The sequence below is a fragment of the Globicephala melas genome, chromosome 2 (genome assembly GCF_963455315.2).
Source record: "Globicephala melas chromosome 2, mGloMel1.2, whole genome shotgun sequence".
NCBI classification, from domain to species: Eukaryota; Metazoa; Chordata; class Mammalia; order Artiodactyla; family Delphinidae; genus Globicephala; species Globicephala melas.
In genome coordinates this window covers 65791493-65817189 of record NC_083315.2, presented here as the reverse complement: position 1 = coordinate 65817189, position 25697 = coordinate 65791493, and the positions used below count along the sequence as shown (strand labels likewise).

The 25697-nt window shown below is 51.2% G+C and overlaps 1 protein-coding gene across 1 annotated transcript in view; it reads right to left on the bottom strand.

The window, feature by feature from the left end:
- The window catches only part of ITGA11 (integrin subunit alpha 11), a 124725-nt gene that overhangs the window by 35918 nt on the left and 63110 nt on the right, over positions 1–25697 (bottom strand). Inside the window, exons 4-11 of the mRNA XM_030875138.2 lie at positions 23065–23156; positions 20226–20340; positions 17435–17562; positions 16159–16307; positions 11484–11628; positions 10934–11099; positions 9519–9589; positions 61–205 (exon numbers count right to left, since the gene is read on the bottom strand). Of these exons, the coding sequence (XP_030730998.1) occupies positions 61–205; positions 9519–9589; positions 10934–11099; positions 11484–11628; positions 16159–16307; positions 17435–17562; positions 20226–20340; positions 23065–23156 (1011 nt within the window). The remainder of the gene's footprint in view (positions 1–60; positions 206–9518; positions 9590–10933; positions 11100–11483; positions 11629–16158; positions 16308–17434; positions 17563–20225; positions 20341–23064; positions 23157–25697) is intronic.

Genomic DNA, 25697 nt, shown 5'->3' with positions numbered 1-25697 from the left:
ATCCCTCAGGTCCCCTCCTCGCCCACCGCCCGCCAGCCACCCTTCAGCTCCGGCTCTTACCCAGGTATGCGCCGTGGTTCTTGAGCTCCTCGGGGAACTCCTTCAGGTAGGACTCTCGGAGAGGAATGACCTTCCCGCCGCTGGTTTCCTTTAGCACAGCTCCATTCCAGTCATAGGCACCAACGGCTCCCAGCAGAATCCCGTCCTGACATTGGGAAGGGGATGCACATCAGCTCGTGTCCCCCAGGTGCCCCTCGCCGGGAAGCTGCACCACAGCCGCAACCACGAAGCATCCATCTGCCCGTCCCCTCTGGCACCTTCTCCTGGGTTTGTTATTTAATAGCTCAACTTCCAGCCAGGATTCTTGGCTTTTGAAGGTGCCTAGGAACTTTGAAGGAATGTTCTAGAAACAAACTCCAAATCCAGGACCAAAGCTCCATTCCATTTTGGGCTTCAGAACCCCTCTAGGAAATCTCTTGTCGCCGTCCCTTCCTTCTGACACTCCTTTAAGTGGTGTCCCTATGCTTTTCCTCCTTCCCATTTCTTTGTAGTGTCTGAGTTGCTTTCCTGAGTGTGTAAATCCTGCTTCTTCATTTCTTCAGTAAAAAGCCCCTGTGTGTCTATCTTGTGTCAGACACTTGCTTGGTGCTGGGGATACTGTTCCTGCCCTCACAGAGCTCACAGATACTAAATAAATATACAAATAAACATAATACTTGCAAACTGTGGTAAATGCCACACAATGAGGGATATGATAAAAGTCATGGTGAGGTTGAATTTAGATTGGGAGGGGGCTCAGGAAAAGCGTTTTGAGCAAGTGATGCTTACCCCGACACCCGGAGGGATGGGATTTACTTATTTCTTTTTAGCGATATTTAAGTTTAATTTAATACAAACATCACATGCTTCTACCTTCTCGGAAATGGTTGCTTCATCTTAACTAAGAAAATGGAAAACTATTATGACGTAAGTCTTCATTCTGTGATTTGTGTGTTTGGACAAGTTTAGGCAGACAGCAAAAGCTCCAGAGGTCCTGCCACCAAACCTACAGCATTGTGCAAATGTCCTGAGGCTGGAGAGAGTTCAGAGCCTTTGGCTTGAGGAACTGAAAGCTGTTTGATGGGGCTGGAGCCTTGAGTAAGAGGGCAAGGTAGCTCAATATGAGGCTAGACAGATAAGCCAGGTCCACATTTGTGACAGCCAGCACTCCAAGGACAGGAGCTGGTCTTTAGTGGCAGGGTAAGAGGATGCTACGATGCCTGGGCAGGAAGATAGAGAGCTCTGGCTCCTTGAGGGGAAGCCTCCAGGGTCATTTCCAAGGACTGGGTCCACTCACTCCCTGGGTTTCCCCTGCACCCTATCCCCACTCCCACCCCCCCAAACCATCCACATAACTAGTGGGTATAGGAAGACAAACAGCAAGCACTCAGAAGAGGAAGAGAAGTGACTAGGGACAATGAAGGGCTGAGGAGGGGGCGTGGAAGCAGGGAGGGGCTGCCTTCCTGGGTCACCTTGGTGATCATGTGCCAGGGGCATCCAGCTTTGCCTCCCAGCTTTGGGCTGTTAAAGCACAAGCTGGTGAGGTCACCTCTCTCCCACTGAGCCCTCCTTCAACCCAGCTGGTCGGTGGGATTTGCGGTTTCCCCACCACTTGTGGTCCAAGGCACTCAGTTTCTCCTTGCCCCCAAAGCAATGGTGACAATAGAAAAATGTGACTCTGGCCTTGGGACAATCAGAGCCACAACTAAACACACAGGCGGAATCCCCAGGCACTATTTCATTACTGGCAGTGGAGAGGGCAAGATTGTGAACCATAATAAGTTAAGCTTCCTTTTCTCATTTCCAAGGTGTCACTTTAAAGAGTAAAGTTGATCATATATAAGGATTTAAAAAGTCCTAATATTCTAGAGGTAGAACTGACTGTTCAGACAGGATGTTTTTACAGCTATAAATAAGCTGCTCTTGGGTGAGTCCGATGTGCTGGGTTGTGTTTAAAGTCTCACTTTCTCATTAGCTTTCTCCCTCCCACTCTGTGTGCCTCAGCCTGGGAGAGTCTGACAATCTGCGGGGTCCAGGATCCGGGCCAGGGCCTCAGAGACTCGCGCCAACATTCCTTGCACTTGGGGTGTGCTCCATTCTTTGAGGGACCCTTTCTCATCCAGTCACTCATTTATGAGAGACAAGTGGGACAGATATTCATTATCTGCACTAATGAGCACCTGAGGTTCAGAGAGGGAAAGGGAGTTGCCCAAGGTCACACAGCAAGTCAGAAGCAGGGCTGGGATGGGGTTGGTCAGAGGAGAAAATGACTATCTGCTTCGCCAGAAGCCCCTAGATTCTGCTTCTGATGCAACAGCAGACCAGTCTCTGCTTCACGGGGAGGCCTTTGAAGATGAATGTCTGGCTTTGTAGATGACCGGAAGCCTTTGCAATGTACTGAGAAGGGCTGGCTCAACCTGGGTGCCTGGGATTCAGCTGGGGAGACCTCATGCTGACTCACCACATATGGGGCTGGGGAATTCCATCGGGATTTCTGCATTTGGCAGCACTGGGCAAGGGTGAGGGTCCCAGGCTCTCACCTTGTGCCATTCTACCCGGCAGTGGCTCTAGGCTTGCGCTCTAGTGAGAGGCCATTTCCTGAGCAGGGTCTCCTGGGGGCCCTGCTGTGCGTGGAGAGGGCGCACTGAGGAGTGGGCGGGCTGAGAGGGCAAGCCATGGCCACCAAGGCAAACCTCAGGTTGTCACAATCTTTTTCCAGTTGGGGGAGCCCAGACATTTTGAGTTGGGAAAAAATCTGGAAGGGTGGAGCTGAAAAAAAGGACAAAAGCTTTGACAGAAGAAGCCAGGCATACAAGCCAAGCTGGAAAACAAACAGCAGGGCATCTGGGGAAGAGCCGTGTCCCATGCCCCAGGCCTGGCACTGGCTCCCTGACTTACGGCCTCCTTTCCTACGAGGCCTCTGGGGCCCCCACCAGATATTACCAGGGTGTAGCTGGGTGGCCTTGCACAGATGGACTCTCGGCACCAGCTGACTTTCCTGGTGCTCTGTGAAGAAATGAGGACACAAGCTTGGTGGCCCTCAGGAGGTCGAAGGCCAAGTCTGTGCCCTCCCTGAGGACGACCTGTACCTGTATTTGCCTAAGCCTGGCACTCACCATCAGATCCTGCCAGCTCAGCTCTCAGCTGCCCTCTGACCAGCCCTGCAGCAGTGTTACCTTCCCAGCTGAGCTGAGTGCTCCCTGGTGTGTGGCCATATCTCCCCAAACTCCATGTTCCAGCTAGTCCCTGTCCCCAGCCAGGGTCGGATCACATCCCCAGCACAGGAAGCAGTGCTTCCCAGCTGGGGGTGGTTTAGCCCCCCAGGCAGTATTTAGCAGTGCCTGCAAACAGCTCTGGTTGTCCCAGCTGGGGGTGGTGTTGAGGTTACTATGGCCTCTGGTGGGTAGAGGCAGGACAGCCCCGCAGCAAAGAAGTAACCAGCCCAGGGGGTCAAGAGGTTGAGAATCCCTGGCCTGGGGGTTAGAGCATGATCTCTGGTGTCAGACGTTCCTGAGTTCCACTTAGCTCCAAAACTTCTAGCTGTGTGACCTTGGGAAAGTTCCTCACTCTCGCCTAGCCTAAGGGTCCTCAGCTGTAAATAGTTTTGTGGTGAGAGCTAGCATTTTGAATCCTTGGCAGGGCACCTGGCAGCCAATAAGGACTGGGTACATAGTAGTTCTTCTCATTCATTAATTCACCCATAAAGCGCTTCCAGGGAGGCAGGAGTCAAAGAATCAGATCTCACAGTCATGTTGGACCTACATATGAGTCAGTACAGCCGCCTGTGAGGAATGATCTGATAGAGGCAAGGACGACTTATTCTGAGGACCCACTGGAGGGGGTGACCAGCCGAGGGGGTGGGTGGGTGCATGGTGGAGTTAGGAAAGGATTTTAAGAAAACCTTACTTGACTTATTAGGAAGTCTCGAAATGCACACTTCCAATTCCAAGCCTCAAGATTCAATTCCACACATACTTTTCAGACATCTGCTCAAAGACTGAGGTTCACAGAGGTTAAATGATCTGTCTGAGGCCACACGGCCAGGCAGTGCTTTCCTCCGGCCTGGTAGTAATGGAATGAGAACACCAGATGCTAGTAGTTCTTGGCATTGGAGAGGCAGGACTGTGGAGGCAGGTGGAGGTGGCCCCTGGTGGTTCTGTTCACAGGGAGACCACCTAGAGGGCACCGAGGGCTGGCCTCCTCCCCCAGCCTCCCTTGCCTGCATGTCCATCACCAGAGTGGCCATGGGGCGGGCAGGACTCTGTTCCCAAGAGCCCCTTCTAAGGCAAATGCATCATCAAGAGGGTGGGTTATGCTTTAACTAGCTGCTCAGATTCTCTCAGTAGAAGATGTTTTCAACAAGCCTCAAGTGGAGCCTGAGGAAGGGATGAGTGCCCGGAGGCTTAGATGGGGTTGGGCAGGAAAGACTCAGAAACAGGCCTGCAACATTTCTGTGGAGAGGGGTCCCGCACCATTCGTGGTGCTGGAAGACAGTGGTCAGGGCACGAGGAGGGGGCGTCGAGAAGCGGGTGTGGGGAGCAAAGGGCATGCTGTTACTTGACTACTCATTCCAGATCAGAGGGTGGGTTATTTCTACTCAGAGGTCCTGGAACAAGGCCCAGGAGTGAGGCGCTGGGCACCAGGGCACAGCCTGAGGACATGGGGCTGGGCTTCGGAGGACCTCAATGAACCAGAAATGATTCCTGCCACCAGGAGTCAACTTGTAAACAATCCAGACCAGCATGGTGGCAGACTTTGGCTACCATGTCCTGGCCTCATATGGGGGCAGCCCTGATTGCCTGCCCCAGAGCTGGCAGGGGCAAGAGTCCACCACCTAGGGCTAAGAGGACTCAGAAGGGCTTTACAGCCTTTAGGTGTCAACCCCTCATTTCACCATTATGGATGAGTTTCTTTTATTTTTGATTGAATCAGATCTGCAAAGCGAATTCAAATGCAAAACTCTTAGGAAAGATGGCAACTTTAAGGCTTCAACAGCTGAGAACCTTACATAATAGCCAGTCCATAGCCCCAGGAGGGCTGCTGAAAAGGGCACAGGCTGAAGAGGCAGCGGGTGGCTGGGGCTGTTGGTCTGGGAATAAGACTCACCCCAAACCTGTCCCCTTGGCTTGTTTCAAATGTAACTGAGGCCGGGCCTGCCGGACCATCAGTGTGTAGTTTAAAGGAAAAATCATCTGTTCCCATCTTGGGTGAGTGGTCAAGTCTTTTGTGTAGACAAGACCCACCCTAATAAAACTGCTTCCTTCTGTAAAATTTTGGTGTTGGGGAGATTTATGGAGTGCAGTGTAGGAGAGTCCATCACGGAAGGGGGCTCCCCTGCAGCTCCATCCATCACCACAGGCATCAATTATATATGGTCCTCTTCCTTCCTTCACACCTTGTGGCCCATGGGGATTACAGACGTAGAGGTATGGATCCCTTCTGCAAGCTTTCTGGCAGATTCATGCAGCTTTTTCTTGGTTACCCAGCTTGACAGGGAGTTCATCACCTCAGCAAGCAGCCGGCACTTAGCGGCCTTTGCATTCATTTCCAAATGCTAATGGAACCATTGGCTTACAAATCCATTCTGAAATGTGGCCAGGGATCCATAGCTAATTTTCCTGATGGTAATTTCTGGAATATTCTCTTTCCCCTTTTTGCTAATCAGGACTAGAGCTTCCTGGGGCTCCAGGTCCCTGGGTTTTCCCAGCAGCTCTGAACTTTGGCCATCAGCCTGGAATGCAATGCCTGTGGCCTGGAGCTTTAGTGCATCCGGAGGCCAGGGAAGGTCTCGGGGCCTCCTCTCCTAACCTGGGCTCTGGTCCTTCCTTCCTCTTGTTGCTTTCACCCTTCCTAACTTGAAGGCTTCTTTCATTGCTAGGTAAGATGGCAGCAGACCAGGTTATCAGACCCTGGGCCTTTCCTCTGCCATTTGTGAACATTCTACTGGGTCCTTCCCCTGGGACTAGGGATCTTTCCTTCTGACAGCTCAACCGGCCCAGGGCAGTTGAAGACCCTTTCAGCACATTTGTAGGAAACAGCTGCCTGAGGCTGTCTGTGGAGCATTTCCAGGGGAGATGGAGCCCAAGGGTTCACACAGGAGATGGACTCACTTGGGCTCAGGACCAGTTCTGGGCAAAGCTGAAAGGCCAGACCTTCCTGTCTCCATTTCCCAGAGAGGTCCAACTGACCCTGAGAGCTGCGGGGTTGGACTCCGAGGGACAGGACAGCTGTGGCCAATTATTTTATTTTATTTTTAAAATAAATTTATTTATTTATTAATTTTTGGCTGCGTTGGGTCTTTGTTGCTGTGCACAGGCTTTCTCTAGTTGTGGCGAGCGGGGGCTACTTTTCATTGCGGTACACGGGCTTCTCACTGCGGTGGCTTCTCGTTGTGGAACACGGGCTCTAGGCGTGCGGGCTTCAGTAGTTGTGGCACGCGGGCTCAGCAGTTGTGGCTCACGGGCTCTAGAGCACAGGCTCAGTAGTTGTGGCACACGGGCTTAGTTGCTCCGCAGCATGTGGGATCTTCCCGGACTGGGGCTTGAACCCGTGCCCCCTGCATTGGCAGGTGGATTCTTAACCACTGCGCCACCAGGGAAGCCCCTGTGGCCAATTATGATGGCATCAGCAGCCTGGAACTGAAAAACCTCTGTGCTCTAAAATAGCAACCCAATGGTCAGTCAGAGCTCCAAACAGCCCACCATCATTGCACAATTCCTTTGGATTTGGAAGGATTTTATTCATTTAGAAAATTAAAAAAAAAAGTATAAAAGAGTCTCAGATTCAAATGTAATCACTGTCTCTTTCAAAGTCCTACCAGATAAAAACTTCCAGATGTCTGTCACTTGAAAACAAGACATGGGGTGATAGAAGAACTGGGGTCTGTATCTACAGGGTGGGGAGAGGCACCCTGGTTTCTCTGATTAGGAGAAGAGAACAAGAGTTGAGCACGTGGAAGAAGCTGCACAGGGCAGCACATGACCTTGACCTCAATAACAAGCTGGGGCTCTGAGCTCCTGGTCTCTCCCCTGCAGCCGGGGAACTCATTGATCCTGCAAGGACTCAACTTGTTGACACAATCTGCTGCTTGGGCCACTGTCAGGGTTCAGCTGAACTCCCCCGAATCCCTGAAGCTTGTCTTAACCTCCCTTCTCTTTAGGTTCCCTGATTCCTGGGCACACACAGATCACAGTATTAGAAGCAGGAGACTGAACTTACCATTTAAGAGTCTTTCTCCCTAACTAGACTGTGAGCTGCTGTCAGCTGAAATGTTACCTTCGTCTCTCTATATATTGGGTTGGCCAAAAGGTTTGTTCGGGTTTTTCCCTACGATGTTACGGAAAAACCCGAACGACCTTTTTGGCCAACCCAATACATCCCCAGTGCCTCGCACAGAGCTGGGCACACGGGGAGATGCTCAAAAAATGACCTCGGAATGGAAGATGGAGACGTGGGACATTCACTCTCTCTGGCTGTCCCCAACATTAGGGCTGCTCCGAGACCTGCTCCTCAAGCCCGTCTGTGCTCAGACTTCCCCCAGGCCTGTGCACACAGCTTCCTCTCTTCTGCTTGCTGCCACCCATGGCTGCTGAAATCCTTGTCCTCAGGGGCCTGCCCGAGTGCCAGCCTCCCCCGATCCTTCCCTGACACCCCTCTCCCCTAGCCTGGACCTTTCCTTCTGTAAGATCCTGATCACATGTTGCTTTAATTACTGTTAGATGAGTCCAGGTGGTTCCCCATTGAGCAGGGGGTCTCCACAGGGGCTCCGTGGATAGGGGGGGCCTCCTGAAGTTGAATGCCTGTACCCAGGAGAAGTCTGTAGTTTCTGTTATCTTACTCACCAAGCTCAGGACTGCGGTTCTGCATTGTTTGCAAACTGACTCCTGTTTGGCAAGAATAATTTCCGCTTCCTTTTGATACCTTAGTTGCATTTGACAAATGCTTGTTGGATTTAATGAAATTGATTTTCCTTGCTGCATTTTCCAATCAGCCCTGACCCCAGAGTCAGGAGACCAGGGCTAGTCCAGCTGGAGCACAGGACTGGCCGCCTGACCTGTACGAATGGATGCCCTCATCCCTCCTGGTACTCGGCCCCTTACCCTCAGACTGGGAGCTCCTTGAGGGCAGGGCTCTCACCTCTGAACCTCCTGGCATCCAGCACAGGGCCCAGCACAGAAAAGGCAGTGAAAAGATTTGCTGACATAACCACTTAAAATGGGACAACGATTACCATCTGCCTACTTTGCAGGGCTGTTTCTGAGCATGAATGAGGCACAGAAATTTTCTGGAAAAATTAAAGTGCTCGGCACATATTACATGACTGTTATCAATATAGGGCAGTTATATTTATATTTTGCTGTATTCAAGCAGGCACGAGACAGTCCAGATGCAGCTCAGGAAACGCTGAGTGTGAGTCGCGTTTCCATCCATCTGCCTGCTGTCTGCTGTGCATCTGTCCCCCTCCCTCCGTCTTGAGATCTATGACTGAGGCCCCCTTAGATTCCAAATGCTCTCACGGAGCAGCTGCTCGTTGTTGGGGAGAGAGCATGAGACTAATATTTCTCTCACTTCTGTCACTTCAGCAGGTCACTCAACCTTCCTGGGACTTGGCTTCTTTATCTGGAAACTGGGAACAAGGAATCCTGCCCTGTCCACCTCACAGAGGAGTTGGGAGAATTCGGTGGGTTACTGAAAGTGATATATAAGTGGGATGGACTGATAGGCATTTTCTGGCAAATTAGGAGGCGCAAGTCCACTCCCATGGGGGCCAGCCTGGGCAGAGCTTATGCACGCAAACCCAGGACACCTGTCTGTCCAAAGCATGCCACGGGGGCATGTGCTGATACTGACAACACAGGCTTTCCCTGCATGGTACTCCCAGGCGGGGCTATACCCCAAACAGCTTATAAAGCATGCAGCCACGGACTCCTCTGTCCCTCTGGCAATCCTATAAGGTTTCAGCCTCATCTTGAGAATCAGAACCAGGTGAAGCACATGCCCCAGACAGAACATGACCCTTGTGACACCATATGTCTGCTTGGGACCTCTGCAACACGATGCTGAGTCCGCAAAGAGAGAAGCCCACGTGGGCTGCCTTCCAGAGCACACCTGGCACATCTGGACACCCACCCAACATCGTTGCAGGGCCGTGCCCCTGCACACACAGGCCACCTGGGGCATGCAGGGCACTATTAGAGCCCAGGCAAGTGGTTTCGCCATGTTGACCTAGTTTTTGCATGAAGTTCTATGGACTGAATGGGACCCTTGGTCCTGGTGGGACACGTCCCCAGGCATGGGGGGGGCTTGAGACAGCTTATTATAAGTTGATGACCTTGACATCCCTCTTCCACCCACAGAAGACGAGAGGCAGAGAGACCCCAAGAAAGGGGGATGAGAGACAGCCCAAGAACAGGGAGAGGATGACCCAGAGAACTGGGAAGAGTGAGAGGGCAGGAGGGCAGCTCTAAACCCGTCCTTACCTCCACTATGTGAGAGGAAAAGCCCGTCTGTGACATCTCCAGCCCGAAGGAGGTTTCATTCTTGTTGGTGCCTGAAACAGAGGGACAGAAAGATGTTAGCTCCGCACCTGATTTCTTAGCACCAGACATGCCTGCAGCTCAGTCCCCAGCACCTGTGACCCGGAAGCACTTGCAGGGAGGTGAGAGGGGGCCCCGGGCCTGAACCAGCTCATCTGCCCCGGCAGCAGGCACCTTCCAGGTGGCCGTGTAGGTTTATTATTAGCAGCTCACTCCCTGCTGAAAAGGACTTGAAACGATTTATATTACAGGGCACGCATACTATAGGGATATCAACGAAGGGGAAAGATCCAGAAAAGTGCACGGAAAGAAATAATCTGCATTGTTGGCAAGAAATGGAATTTCCCACTTTGTTCATTCCTACTGTTCACCAGATTTGGTTCCAGATGCTTCTGGATGGTTCCCAAATATCAAATTGACCCTTAGGAGGAAGACCTGTCACCACCACAGATTTGCAAAGGAATCCCATGCGTGCTGAAAGGTCCTCCCTGCACAGGGCCTCCTGATGTGTCATTGGAGCCAATGTTCTCGTCACGCAAGGCGACCATTTCGAGAATAAACTCACTGATTTGGACGTTTAATTCTAAGGTGAGCGTCAAACAGGTTCATACTTTCTATTCCTTTATCATGGGTTATGAGGGCTTTTCTTCTCTTTCCCTGTGTCTGTGGCTCGCCATTTCCAGTGCAGAGCAGACTGCTTGGGCTCTGGGATGCTGCCCTCTATCTCTTTTGAAAATCCTCCCATATGGTAGAGCCCAATATGGCAAGGGCCCCTCTACAGCAATATATGGTGCAAACGAGACCCACGCGAATCAAAACTGGAGTTTGAATTATTAAGGACGGAGGCAATCTGAGGAAACCCCGCAAAAAGGTGGAGTGGGAGCAGTGGGACTTGGGGGGCGAGCGTTTCAGGTGGTGGAGCCTGGCTCAGCTGGGCTCAACTCGACTTGCCAGATAAAATACGAGACGCTCAGTTAAATTCGAATTTCAGACAAACAACTAATGGTTTTTTAGTACAAGTCGGCCACAAATGTTGTATTTTATATTTGCTAAGTCTGGCAATGCTCGTTCAAACCCCAATTCCTTCCTGAGCTGTCGGAGCTCTGGCAAGTCATTTGGTCCCTTCGAGCTGCAGTTTCCTCCACAGTAAAAGGAGGGGCTGTTTGGAAAGTGCAGAGCCTCACATCCAGCACAGGAGCGCTCCAGTGTTAGTGGTCATCACAAAGGGAGGACTCTCGCTAAACCCTCCCATCCCGGGGGGCGGGGGCGGCTGGATTTCGCTCTGTGGGCTTCACCTGCTGTGAGCCCAGGAGCCGTGAGCCCAGGAGCCTGGACCCCTCTCGAGAAGCAGCGCTCACCTTCCAAGCTGAAGATCCTGTCCCCCAGGGCGTCGACAATGTCCTTCAGGGCCGCCTCATCAGTGACGTTGAAGAAGTGCTTGTCATCGGGGTCACTGGCGATGTATTTGATTTCGTTTAGAAAAGCTTCTGGATTGATCCCCCTGCGGTTGTAGTAGCCCAGGACCTGCCAGGGAACAGGGGCAGGGGCGACAAACCGGGACATGGCACAGACCTCCCCACACACCCATGGCCCCAGACTTGGACCCTGTTCTAAGACAGGGTTCTGGGGCTTGGGAGTGTTTTCTAGTTTTCGGAGGTTTCAGAACCTCCCTGGCAATGGAGAAAAAACACCCCACAGCTGTTGCAGATAAACCTGGGCAGGACAGAAAGGAGATTCTCAACCGCTCTTTAGGAGAAGGTGTAACAAGGAGAGGCCCATCTGAGGGCCTGGATGGCTGGTTCACTGCCCAGAACCACCCCCCACCCCAGAGTCCCCAAGGGGTTGATGGCGAAGCCTCTAGAGGGTGGGCAGGGGCAGGACAGGCAGGACAGGCAGGACAGGACTCACGGCCACAGCGTATCTGGTCACGTTGTCCCTCTCGCTTTGCTGGATCACCTCCTCCAGGTCTGGGCTGTCGTGGGACTCCCCATCTGTGATGACAATCATCACCTTCTTGGCCCCTTTCCTTCCACCCTTCTGGAAAGCCTCTGAGCTGGAACCCAAGCACAGGGGGAGGGTCACAGAGGAAGGTGGGGATGGGGCAGGCCTGGCGCTCCTACTGCCTCGAAGCCAGGGCTAAGCCCCTGGGCAACCCTACACGGTGTTGGGACCTCGAACCAAAGAAGCTGGATTGAGATGCCCAAACTACTCGTTCGCCAGCTGCTCAGATGCGTCTTAAATCTGCTTGTCTTTAAAGAGTGACTTTGAAAAGCCCCTCTCAAGTCCTGATCTTCCTGTTTTGGGGAAGCAGGGGGACGGGGTGGGTCTGGGAGGGGAGTTCAGGGTCAGGTGGAGACCTTTAGAAGCCCTAATTCCACGGTTCAAAAACCCAGCCACACATTAGAATCATCTGGGGAGTTAAAAAAAAAAAAAAAGGGATGCCCAGGCCCCACCTGGACTCATGAAATCAGAATTTCTGGAGTGTGGCCTGGGCACCAGCATTTTTCAAAAGTTCTAATGAACATCGGAGTTGAGAACCACTTCCCTCAGTTCTGAAAAGGTGACGTGCCAGAGCAACTCAACAGCTAAACCATGCCGTTCCATAAAACGTGTGTGACGAAGCCTGACAAAGTTCCGACGTTTCCCAGGAGAACCACTTTGATTCTACTTTGGGGACTGTTAAATATAAAATTCTATGACAAATATTTCTCTTTCTTGCTTTTTCTTTTGTTTTCAGTGGCTGGAGCAGGTGCTTGGCCTGCCTGCCAGGCAGTCCAACCAGGAGCCGGGGGGCTGGCGCTCTATGGACTCTTGGAGCTGGTGACTACGAAGAAGGAAAAATTGGCTCCTGAACCATCACTGGCTTTTGGTGCCTGTGTGAGGCCAACTCTCCTTCAGACCATGAGGTTCTGAAGTTTTCAATAAGGACCTAAAAATAAATGTTACCTTTAGACGCCGCAGTGAGTCCTCAAAGGTCTGACCCACAGGTTCAAGCACCATGATGTCAGGTTAAATCCCATCACTCTAAGGCTTTGGTTACCAGGGGTATCTTTTGTTACACAGCAAGCTGATGAGCTGGTGTGCGTGATTTAGATGTTAAGGAATTCACAAAACTTGGAATAAACTAGTTCAGAGCATCTTCAAGCTACCAGTTAAGAGAAACAGACCATCTGCCATTCTCTTAGCAATTCTATGATATTCTGGATATGCTGGCTTTAAAAACTCCTCTAAATTTAGTGTGAGGCGTGGACTGAAGGGGGGCAGAGGCACACTTGACATGACAAAATACAGAGAATATTTTGGGCTTAAGCCTGACTCAGTGGAGGGAGAATGCTGCTAGTCCTTCCAAGGACGCTCGAGATGCTTCCGTGACTTCATTGGAGGGCCAGGTCCAGGAATAAAACTCCAGAAGAAAAAATATGGCAGGGGAAGAGCAGGCTTTATTACATATGGAGCCAAGGAAATTTCAGGATCATATTTCCATAGAGTGGAATGGTGTGAATATCTGCAAGAATCTGTAATAGCATAAATATTGGCATGAATCATCAGATTTAAAATTGTGAATTTGTATTGTGTAAAAGACTTGGATTTGTTGCTTTGTAAATCAGACTATAACTTCCTGGAATGCAGTGAAAGCTTTATACTCACGACAGTTTCCATGAACCTGGAAGCCAATGTGACCCCGTGGAGAAAGGTCATATCACGTCTCCTTTCTGCTCAAAACCTGTCCTGGCTCCCATTTCTCCCAGGTCCTGATAATGGCCTGTGAAACCCCTGGTAATCCCTCTGAGCTCCTCCTCCTGCTGGAATCTTCACTGATCCTGGAACCACCAGGCATGCTCCTGTTTTAGGGCCTTTATCTGAGCTGCTCCCTTTTCTGGAACCTCCCCTGCCAGGCACCTGCTTGGCCAACTTCCTCACCTCCTTTAAGTCTCCACTCAAATGTCAGTTCTTGGTGAAGCCTTCCCCGACTACTTGGTTAATGCTGATTAAATACCTGCCCTCCCCAACCTGCCTGACTGCCTTTACCAGACTCTATTTTTCCCCCATAGCTTGTATCTCCCTCTAGCATACTAGCTATTTATTTTTTTTTGTTTTGTTTTTTTGCTTATTGTCTGCCTCACCCTCTAGAATATCAGCTTCACAAGGGCAGGATATTTATCTGCTTTGTTCACTGATCTATCCCAAGTGTCTAAAACAGCGTGAGGCACATAGTAGATGCTCAATAAAAAGTGTTGAGTGAATGAAGGTGGCATTGCAGCGCTGTCCTGCCCCTCCTCTCAAAGCCACACATGGCTGCCAGACTCACCTTCATGCGCACATTTGATGATGACATTCAAGAACCTTCAGTGGCCAATCACGCTTGTTTTAGCTACAACGTTATAACTCTCACAATCTGACTCCAAACCATCTTTGCAGCTGCAGGGTTTACTACTCCCCAACACGAACCATGCTCAGAGCAAGGCTCTGAACGTAAACGTTCCTCAGCTCTCCCTCTCCTCTGCCGTTATTGGGGCAGAATGTCTTCTGTGGAATGTCTTCTCTCCATCTCTCCCTGCTGTAATCCTGGGGTCTGTCAGATATCCCCCATCTTGGCAGTCCTCTCTGATCCTTCCCTTGGAGCCCTCCTCTCTCATCCTCACTGAGTTAGGGTGACGCTTACCAGGGGTCACGGGTTACCCTCTTTATAACCCCTCAAGTCCATGGCCTGGATCTTTGTACTTTAGTAGGTACACAGAAAAAAATGCATTATGAATAGCTGAGCGAGGAGAGAAAACCTTTTACCTGAAAAGGCACCAGCTGTAATTTGGGACCCAGACTTGGCCGGGAAGATTAGATTTCAAAGTTCACTTGAGGTGTAGATCGCACACCCCAGCGGTGCTCGTGAGTCATGATGGTTCAAACTACTAGGTGAGTCACACACACTTGACCTGAGGGAGATGGGCTGCGAAATGAGATGGAAGCAGTGTGCTCCATCCCGGTGGGAGTCAGTTAGCTTCTCACTGATAGCTCAGTGGGCGTGGGCTTCCTCCGTTCCCCTGGCCACTTCACAAGAGCTTGCTTGGGGTCTCAGGGACTCACCCCCATGAGGGCCCATTTCTCATGAGGGTGAGTAAGAGCCATCTTTACACAGAGGGATGCTCATTTAGGAAAAATGCTTGAGCAGGTTTTATCAGTGAACAGAAATACACTGGTGGAGCAGTAACTTAATCATAAAGAGTAGTGAAGTTGGGTGACTTTCCTGGTAGTGCAGTGGTTAAGACTCTGCGCTTCCAATGCAGGGGGCCCGGGTTCGATCCCTGGTCAGGAAACTAGATCCCACATGCGTGCCGCAACTAAGAGTTCTCATGCCAGAATTAAGAAGCCCATGAGCCACAACTAAGGAGCCTGCCTGCCACAACTAAGACCTGGTGCAACCAAATAAATAAATATTAAAAAAAAAAAGAGTTAATCTTTTGACCACATGAAATCATGTCACTACTAAATAGCTTTCACATTGTAGCATTCTGCTAAATGCTACATTCGACTAACCCTACGTGAGGTGGATTATAAGGTAATGGGACGGTGGTCTCAATGAACATAGCAGAGCTCATATTCGTAGGTGTAAAATTTATACATTTAAAATCGAAATGTCTTGGACACAGTTATCATAGGAGTTTAGGCCACAGCTGGAAAGATCTGGGGGAATTGACTTTAAAAATCATTCACTGATTCCAGTGGGGGTGAGTACAGTGTTCTGAGCCATGGCAGAGTTACTGGAATAAGCATGTAGCTACCTGTCTGGATGACTAGAGATAGCATTCATTATTATTGTGAGTTCTGGTGTGATGTTTAAGGGAACAGCCTCATTGCTCTACAATCTCAGATGTTAGATTTAACTATGTTCTTCGCATTCTACTGATGACCAACACCCCACAAGAAGATTCTGCCCTCGTACAACCCACACACTTTTCATAGGGTCTCTGTGGCAGAACATATTTCCTGAAGTTGACTGGAAATCCCAGCCCCAAAATGCTCTTCTGTAATGTGACCTTGCCATTCCTCCATCAAGAGGGGAAATTAAATTCTCTTCCCCTTGAACCTGGGCTGGCTTCAGTGACTTGCTCAATCAGAAGACTAGAGCAGAAGTTATATTCTGGGGCTTCTGCAGCTAGGTCATAGGCAGTCTCAGAGTTCCTGGGTGGATCTCCTGGAAAACTCACTCTTGGGATGCTTCCTCTCAAAGCCTGGCTGCCACACGGTGAGAGAGCCAAGCCACATGACTACGTGTGGGTGCTCAGATCACCAGCCTAGGTGAGCTCCCAGCCAACAGCCAACATCCGCTGTCAGCCACATGAGTGTGCCATGCTGGATGTCCAGCCCAGTCGAAACTTCAGATGACAACAGCCCCAGCTGACACCAGCCTTCAACCACACGAGAGAACCCAAGGGAGAACTGATCAGTTGAGCCCAGCCAATGCCCAGAACTTTGAGGGATTAATTATTGCCTCTCCAGATACTAGATTTTGTGGGGCAGCAAAAGATAACTGTAACAGTATCTGAGATTTAGAAAATTAATTTTTTTTTTTTTTTTTTTTTTTTACCGAGCAAATTCAATGCCAAATGCCGTCCGGGTCTCTGTTCCTCCTCTCTGTTCAATGTGACTGGCAGCTTCCACCACATCTTTTACAGACCTGTAGTCATTGAGGTGAAATTCATGTACCACGTCTTCTCCGTACTGAACGACTCCAACCTGCAAGTTAGAGGAGAGGGAAACAGGACATCTTGACCCCTGAAGGCTGGCCCTTTGGTGATGAGGTTTCCTGGAGTCATCTCTCTGGGACGGTTCAGGAGTGAGGAGGGCTGGGGACCTTCCCAAGGGAGAGGAACTAAGCAGAAGGGAAGCAGGTTCTGCACAGTTCCAGGAATGAATGGCTGGCTTGGTGAGGCAGGTGGGAGGTGCATATTGAGAGAGGAGACTGTGATTTAAAGAAAGGCCCAGCAGATTGAGTTTCTTACTTAAAAAGACAAAAGTGGAGCATAGAATTGAAGTCTAAAATCTTAGGAGCAGTGTGGGTGGAGGGCCATGGCATTGTTCACCAAACTCTGGAACTAAGGTTCTTTCAAATTTGGAAGAGAAGTTTGAAATAAGACTCAAATATTAATAGCCTCGAAATAAAAACCTTAAAGAATAAGCAAAAACCTACCTATAGTAGGACTAGAATGAAAAAATGTCACTGTCGGATGGGCCCACAGAGTTTATTTGGTACAAGTGCATTTCCAATGCTGGACTTTCATCCACCGTACCCTAAAAGATGATCTCCCAGTGGTGGGGAACTCATTACTTCATGAGAAAGCCCACTCCCCTTTTAATGGCTCTAATTGTTACAAAATAATTTCTTAGATTGACCTGAAATCTGCCACCGTGTCAGTTCTCGTCATCGGTCCTCCTCTGGCCTGCCCAAGCGATACGGAACAAATCCACCCCCTCGTTAGCCAGGCAGCATTATCAGATATGTGCCGGCAGCGCTGACCTCTTCCCCTGTCTCTTCTCCAAGATCAAAGTGTCTCATTCTCCCCTGTGCCTCACCCAGCAGGGTGCTAGTGTCTTCTCGCTCTCTGGCTCATCAAAGTTTTTGTTAGTATGTGGTGTCTATCCCAGAGGACAGTGTCTGACCCACTCAGTGATGCCTCCCCTACGCCGTCCCCTGATGTGCCCAGCAGAGATGGGTGTCCTGGGCTGCAGGGCCCTGAGGCTAGCCCTTTCACCTACACCTTTCCAGCACATGTACAGATGCTCCCCCCCACCCCAAGGCAGCATCTGCCATGGGTTTTGGGGGGGCCTTATTTGGAGGAGGAAAGAGTCCCAACCACACTCACCTGGATCTGCCCAGGGCCGATGTAAAACTTCTTCAGGATGTTGATGAGGAAGTGCTGAACCTCCACCCAGGGGTAGATGCTGTTTGAACCATCCAGGACAATGATGATGTCCATGTAGGTCTGGCACCCTGGGCAGTGGGAACACGGTCACAGCTACCCAAGGAGCCAGTGTCTGCAAATCTCTGATCCCCTGGATGACTGTCCAGGGAAGCCTGGCCTGGGAGCTGTCCTTGGGCTGAACATTTATTTGGGCAATGTGAGTGAGGAGCCCAGGAATTCCTGGCTCTGCCCCACCGTTCTGCACTGGCTGTCTGAACAAAGCATGAATGGAGCCCTACTGCCTCTGCTCCTCAACAGGGACTGACCGCCGTTAGCTGGCCAGTGTTTGGTAGGCAGCCAACAGTGCCCAAATCAGTAAGTACCTCATTATTGTATATTTTACTGTAATGGGTAGGTTGGCATTACCACTTTCAGCGCAAATGAATGGGTTTCACTTCTTAGGAGGGAGGCACGGTGTAATAGCTAGGAATGTGGAATCTGGCGTCAGACTGTTTGACCCCCGGCTTTGACCCTGGGCAAGTTACTTAACATCCTGGCATCGGTTTTCTCTTCTGTAAAAGAGGCATAATGATAGTAGAGGATTGCCACGAGGAATTAACAAGGTGATGCTTCTAGGGCTGAGCACAAGTAAATGCTCAAGAATCTTAGCTTATCCTCTTTTTATTATTTTTTTTAACCAAACCACTTTGTTAATGTAACAATGACATTATCAGGTCATTATCTTGCTGCTTTGAGCCTGAAGGTTTCTCTATATTCTTGTAATAGTAATACCAAATTAAAATGAATAATAGAAAGCAACAAAGAAAACATGAAACATTGGTAACCTAACAAATTAAAAAACTTCTTTACATCTAAGTAATTTATTTCTGTTTGTGAAACAGCAGGACTTACCTTGAATAAGAGATGATACAATCTGATACGATATACACTATACTGTGCCACATTGAAATATTGGGCATATTTTTACTTATTTTTGCTTTCTGCTTATTTTTCTGCTTATTTTTACTGGAGAATTTCACACTGTTTTCAAATCTACTTTACAGCAATACAGCAGGGGCCTTTGTGAGTTAACCATTCCAGTAACTCCTGCATCGGGAAGGTGTAGTATGTCGATGTCAGAGCTCACCAGGAGGGGAAGGTGGTGGCTTTGAGCCTAGGCGCCTGGCACAGGTTCTGTGTCTGGGAAGAGCACTTTAGAAGCGTTTGGATGCTCAGAACCACCTCCGCTTCAGGAGAAGCTGTGTGTACACTCTGGTCTCGTCTGCACACGCCGCACGCAGCATGTGATGGCCCTATACCTCCAGGCTAACGGTGCCTGATAGCTTTGTCCTTCTCCAGCGTGCTTTCGCCCCACACCTGTGGACAGAGCACCCGCCATGGGCTGCAGCGCCATGTGCTGGAGCGCCGTGTGGTGCCGGCAGCCACAAGGACACGAGACAGTAACTCCTTGACTAGGAGGGGTTTCTCATCTACTGGTAGGGGCCAGGTTTCTTTTATTTTAAAGCCAATTTTATTAGAACGCGTTTATTATTAGTGATTTCTTTCTTACGATTTCAAATTTTTCATTTTAAGACACATTGGGAAGAACCTCTGTGGTTGCTAAACATGGCAGAACACGCCTTTGAAACGCACGCACGTGCGCACGTACACACGCCCTGCGGCTGATCCTAGACCTACTGAATTAGATCCTCCGTGGTGTTGGCAGGGGTGGCGGGGGGGGGTGCCCTGGGATCTGGATCTGCTGAGTTCCCAGGGCACGGCTGCCGGTCAGCGGGGTGAGGAGGTCTCCGCCACAGGAGATTCTGGGAGGCTGAGATGGTCACACCTTGGCCCAGAGGAAAGAACCTCTCTAGGGGGTGACACACCTCCCGTGACTGGCTGCGAGCCTCCTCCCAGCCCCGGCACTGCCTCTGCCTCTCCCGCTGACGTTTTGTAAGAATAGAATCGACGCCTCCTCGTGGCCCCTGAGGGGACCATTTTCCAGCCCCTGCTGGACTGACCTTCCTCCTCCCTCCCCCCGAGCACCACCCTCCCGTCTCCGACTGGGCCCTGGTGCTTGGAGGGAGGCTGCCTCTAGCCAGAAGTGCTAATCCCCTCACCCTCAATGAAACGGGCAGCAGCTGCTTGGGTGCTGGTGGTGAGCCCACAGGAAATAGTGAGGCTCGCAGCCAAGCAGTCTGGGCTTGCAGGAAGCAAGGTCTGAGCGTTATTTCCCCAGACTTTCCTGGCAGGTGGGGAGAGACTGGGAGGTTTTGTGTTCCGTGAGGCTCTGGGAAAGCTGGGCAGCGCTTCCTCATGTCCAGGAACACTGATTAGATGGGACTATCACCAGGGGTAGTTCTGTCCTCCTTGGCCCTCCACCTACAGGGCAGCCGCATCCCATAACATCAGAGGGCACCACGCACACTATAGTCTAAGTGAATGATGTCCCCAGACTTCGGCAGTACGCAGCTTGCCTGATGGACATGGTGGGCCAGGAATCTCTTCCTCGCTCAGGGTGGGTTTGCAGTGAGCCTCTCTGGCTGCCAGGACGGTCTTCATAACCTTAGCTCATTTGCCCCGGGAGGGTGGGCCAAGATTATTACCCCACAGGTTACCCAGAGAGCCGGAGCAGGGCGGGGCTAGGGTCCAAGTTCTGCTTTGTAGCCATGGGATAGTGGTGATCGGAGCTCGGAGCCTCCCATGGACTGTCGGTCGCTCAGCCCAGGTCTGCAGATTTGAAGCCACTTACTTTGGAGAGCTGGGGCCACGGTCTTGGAGAACCTGAAGTTGGAGTTGACCCGTGAACACATCCCTGTGGTGTAGTAGGAACTCCCACACTCATGAGACCAGAGGGGGCTGCAAGCCTGTGAAGCACAGCATGGACCCCCCCGATCAGCGGGGGGCCTCAGAGAGGGTCCGGGCCCAATAGCCTTCGGCCCAGTCCCAACCTCCAAGACCCAAGACAGAATCCTCCATCTGAGTGCTGTTATCCTTAGGATTTAGAGGGTCTTCTTTGAGTCTAACTGAAATCTCTCTTGCTGTAACATGTACTAGTTCCCTTGGTTTCAGGTGAAATGGAGAAAAACTAACCTTAGAGTCCTCCTTTGTTGTCTTTTCAAGGGTCCCATTCTCCACCCCATCATCAGGTTGTGACTCTCCTTCCCCCTGCCCACCACACAGGATGCGGGAAAGCATTGTCATCCATGGGAGTGGACCCTTCAAGGGTCTTTCTGAAGAGGTCGCCTGAAGGTCATTTCTGGGCAGACTTCCAGGACAGGGTACCCAAAACATGCCCATGGCTCTTACTAAGGAAAGGAAAAAGAACGTCTCTGCTCTTTCTCTGAAATTTGCTACCAAAAACATTGATGTCAGCCCCTCATTTACAGACTGAGTGATGAGTCCCTCTCAGAGTAAGGGTCATTAAAAATGCAAGCCCAGGGCTTCCCTGGTGGCACAATGGTTGAGAGTCTGCCTGCCGATGCAGGGGACATGGGTTCACGCTCCGGTCCAGGAAGATCCCACATGCCATGGAGCGGCTGGGCCCGTGAGCCATGGCCACTGAGCCTGCACGTCCGGAGCCTGTGCTCCGCAACAGGAGAGGCCACAACAGTGAGAGGCCCATGTACCAAAAAAAAAAAAAAAAGAAAGCCCAGGTTCTGCCTCCATTTTTGTCCTTCTGCTGGAAAACTCAGGACTAAATTTTGTGCTCTAATTTCCCTTGGTTTGGAAGAATAATTATTCCACTTTCCAATCCCTTTCTTTAATTAGCTTTCTTTTTTTAAACTCAGATTTTAAAGGTTTTGTATTATCTGTGTCCTTTGTTGAAGCTCTGGTAAATTATTTTTGGAAGTGGGGGAGAATGAATCATGGGAGAGTAGGTAACGGATAATGGCTGGAGGGCTAGAAGGATGATGGATGGATGGATGGATGGATGGATGATGGATAGATGAATGGATGATGGATGGGTGTGGGAGGGGATGGATGCAAGGACGGATGATTAGATGGGAGGATGAGGGGGTGGACGGACATGTAGACAGATGGGTGGATGAATGAATGGATAGATGAATAGAGGGAAGGACATTTGGTTGGGGGATGGGCTGATGAGTGAATGGATGAGTGAATGAGTTAACAAAAGTTGCTATTTATAAACTAGGGTCTTAACCTACCCACAGAGGCCCCAGGGGTTGTATCACACCATCCCTCGTGGACCTTCATCCCACCTTATGAAGTAGGTGAAATCAAGTTAGTAGGCATATGACAAGGAGCCTCAGAGGGAGAATAGGGTCAGACCAAAGCCCCTGACAAGTACGCGTGGACAGGGCCAGGGGTCCTGTTGCCCTCGGTTGGGGATGATGGGGGCTGTGGGCCAACCATACATCGAGGCACCTCAGGACTTTCCCTGGCAGAGCCACTACGCTCTTGTCAAGTCTCTGAGCATCCCAGTCATCTCACTGCCCTGATGTCTGATGCTTCACACCCAAGATGTCTCATGTGTCAACAGAAATGAACTGATGGGTGAGAACAGAGAATGACACAAGCCCTCCCATCTTAAAATGAGCAAGTGCATTTTACTGGGCGTTCTGGGTAATTTTTCTCGGAAATCTTCTTGCAGCTACTCTAGGAACTATCAGTCCCAGCCTCACCCACATTCGTGGTGGTTCACCCGAACGTGATGGCAAGGGGCAGGCGGTGCCAATCCGTCACGCCACCCGTACTCTCCCACTGTGTGCCAAGCTTGCATGTGCTTGCCTGGGCAGGGTGCAGAGATCTCCCAGCACAGCCCGCTGCTGCCTTTCTGTCCCAACATCATGTTCACATTACTCATTTGCTTATCGTCTCTACCCCAGCCAGAATGTAAGCTCCAGGAGGGCAGGAGCTCTGCTGACTGCTGAATCCCCAGTGCTTGGCATCAGGCTCCGTTCATTGTAAGTGCTCAAAAAATAGTTTAAATCAATGAATGTCTCTACCACCTCAGCCCAAGTACCCCCTCCTCCTTCTTCCTTGCTAAGACTAGCCTCTTGTTTAAAAACAAAACAGAAACCTCCTCTGGGAAGCTTTCCCATCTGATCCTATGCAGTCCAGGTGGCCCATCCCTCTGTATCCTTCCCTCCGCTGTAGTAAATCTGAGTTCGCTCATTTACGGCTTCCCCTCAAAGTCTTCTCAGGGTGTGTGGTGTGCCCTGTTTCTTTCATCAATTCTGGAGCAGAGATTCAGCCTCTGCCTTGCAAATTCAGCCTCTACCAAAGGAAAGGACAGACGCCCCTACCACTGGACTGTTGAATATCTTTATTTATTCTTATTCCTTTGCAGGCTATCTGCTTTGCACTCCCCCCAGCCCCAAAGGGAAGGTACACGAAAGGGCTCAATCCTTTTACCTGCCTGAACTGTACCCCCCTGAAGTTTAGGGCGCAGCAGGCAGAATGGCACAGGCAGGAAGCCAGAGGAGGGGCTGCTCCCCGAGCGCACGCGGACAGGTAGCCCGGTGGGTGGCCATGCTCAGCCACCACACGCCCCTTGTGGCCCCAAGCAGAGGGCCTGTGGGGCAGGAAGGGCTCGGAGGGAGGGTGGGTGGGTGGGTGGCTCTTACCAGGAAGCTGTTGTCCTTGGGGTTGGTGGCCAGGCTCAGGCCAAGACGCATGTTGTCTTTCCTCTCGGACACGTTGGATAGGGTGACCCTTCCTGGGGTGGGAGGGAGAAACTCAGCCTGCAGCCCCTTCTGCCTGTCCTCTGCCCGGATTCTGCTGCTGCCACTGGCCACCAGAGGGGCCCGAGGTCGAGTCGGTACCAGGCAGGGTCCTCCCCCATTCTCCCTGCCCCTCTGGATGTCTCACTCGCCTGCAGGTCAGGGCAGCCTTTCCCAGTTTACTAAGGCCTTGCCCAGATATGGTCTAATTACCTCCTCTCAACTCTCTGTGAGATGAGGACTGCGAGTCTCAGAGAGGTCACGCAAACTGCCCGAAGTCACACAGGAGGCAGATGGCAGAGCCTTCCATCTCCTCGTCCAGAGCTTTCCCTCCTCCAGCCATCCCCCCGTGCCCCACCCCACACAAACCAGGGCTCCCCCAAGGCTGGTTCCTCTATACCGTGCCTCCTCCACGTTTTTCTTTAAGGCAACCTGCCATCACACGTAGCAGTCCCCTGCCCAACTCTCAGGGTCCGGTTCTCCGCTCAGCTGATAAACTGACACATGATAGCTGATTCTTTCTCACAGGGAGCAAATCGTCAACTTGACAAGAGCCTTCTAGAGGCACAAGGTCTTGCCCAAGAATGCCATTGTGTGGCCGGTCCCCAGAGGAGTGTTCAGGGGCAGCCAACTGGGTGGAGGGAGGGGTTGTGGAGATTAAATTTACTAAGCAGATTATATTGGGGAAGGTTTTACTAGATCATTCTGTCAGGCCCCTGAAAGGAAAGAAATGAGCTTGGATTCCCCAGAAGAGAGAGAGAGAGAGAGAGAGAGAGAGAGAGAGAGAGAGAGTGTGTGTGTGTGTGTGTGTGTGTGTGTGTGTGTGTGTATTTCGTTAAGCTGGAGCGAGCAGTCCTGATCTGCTGTGCGCAGGATCTAGATGTGTTCTCTGCTTCAGGGGAGTGGAGTGATCTCTAAGGGCTCAGGAGCATTTAGCTTTGTTGGCGATTGGAAGTGTGAAGAGTTGGCCGACCCTCTGGGGCCCAGGCCAGCAAGACCTGGGGCCGGGCATGGGCAGAGGCCAGAAATCCAGACCCCCGACTGTACTGTGGGCTAGGGTGGGGCGGCTGTGTTTGTTGTTTGCTGTCCCTTGGTTTCCTTCAGTCTGTAGTAAGGTTCCTTTTGACGTCCAGCCTCTCTTGGCTGTTCTACGAGGGCCTGGGATTGCTTTCTGTTTTGTCTGTCCAAACAACCGGAGAGAAGATAATAGTAATAACCCTGGTGCTTTCACGGTGCCTTATCATTTACAAAGTGCTGCGCCCACCTGCCCTCTCAGGACCCCCTCTTGGTCCCGGGAGACCCAGGGGTCACCATTTTCATTTTACAGAGGAGAGAGTCAAGGCGCACAGAGGGTTAGTGACCTCTATAAGGCCGATCACTGATAAATGACAGCGTGGGGACTTGAACCCAGCAGAGCCAACGTTACATCCCGACTTTCCCCATCTGACAGCAGGGCCGTGGCTGCAGAGGGATGTGGTGAGAAGTCTGGAGAGGAAGCTCCAAGCCCCACCTCGGCAACTTCCTCCCCTCAGCGGCTTGGAGAATTCTGCCCCCCATTTATTTAAAGGGTGCGTCCCCCACCTCACCCCACCCCCTCTCTTCCGGCCTTGTCTCAATGACTGAGGTCCTCAGTGAAACTGTGGGCCAGGAAGCAGATGGCATGGTGGGCAAGACCCTTGCATTGGAGTAAGAAAGATTCAGGTTCAAGTCCAGCTGCTCGTGGATTTGGAGCGGTCACTAACCTCCCCTCTGTGACCAGGAGAGACTTACACCTTTCTCAGTGGGTCTGTGTGAGGGCTGGGGCATAAGCCCCTCCTCACACAGGACTTGCCTTCCAGAATCACATCCCCTCCCCCTGAGCCCCTGCCGCTCAATGAAAACCCTGACTTCAAACAGGTACTGGGAAAAAAAGCACCAGAGGTAGGTAGACCCTTCAATGCTGAGGTGTGAATAACTGACACCCACTTCCCTGGAGAGAAAGGAAAGAACATTCCTGGCTGAGTGGGGCTCAGAGCCTGGAGAGGCCATAGGAAAAACTAGGACTCAGGTTTCCTTGCCTTGCGTTTTCCACTGTGGGGATAAACTGACAGATGGTCCTCCTGCCTCCTCAGTGGGAGGGAAAGAAACTCTCCTCAAACGAGGTGCTTCCCGACCAGTACTCTTCCTCGGCCTCCATGCACTTTGCCGCCCACCGCCTCCCAGCTTAAGCCCCAGTTTCAGAGTCTGATGGCATCATGTCTCCCATTGTCAGCAGGGGCTCCTCCTCCTTCGGAGGGAAATTAGGTCCACATTGGAAACCAGAGCGATAGAGGAACCTAAATGATGGGTTCATGGTCTTGGTCCCCACCTGGACCAGGGGCTTTTCTCAGTGGCTCAGGCCCCCAAGCTCAGTGCGCATGTCTACCACCACCCCCTTGCTCCCTCTGCCCCAGCCTTCTTTCTGTCCTCCAATGGAGCAAGTTCATTCCTACCTCAGGACCTTTGCACTTGCTTCTCCTCTGCCTGGAATGCTGTGGTCCCACTTGATTCCATCTCAC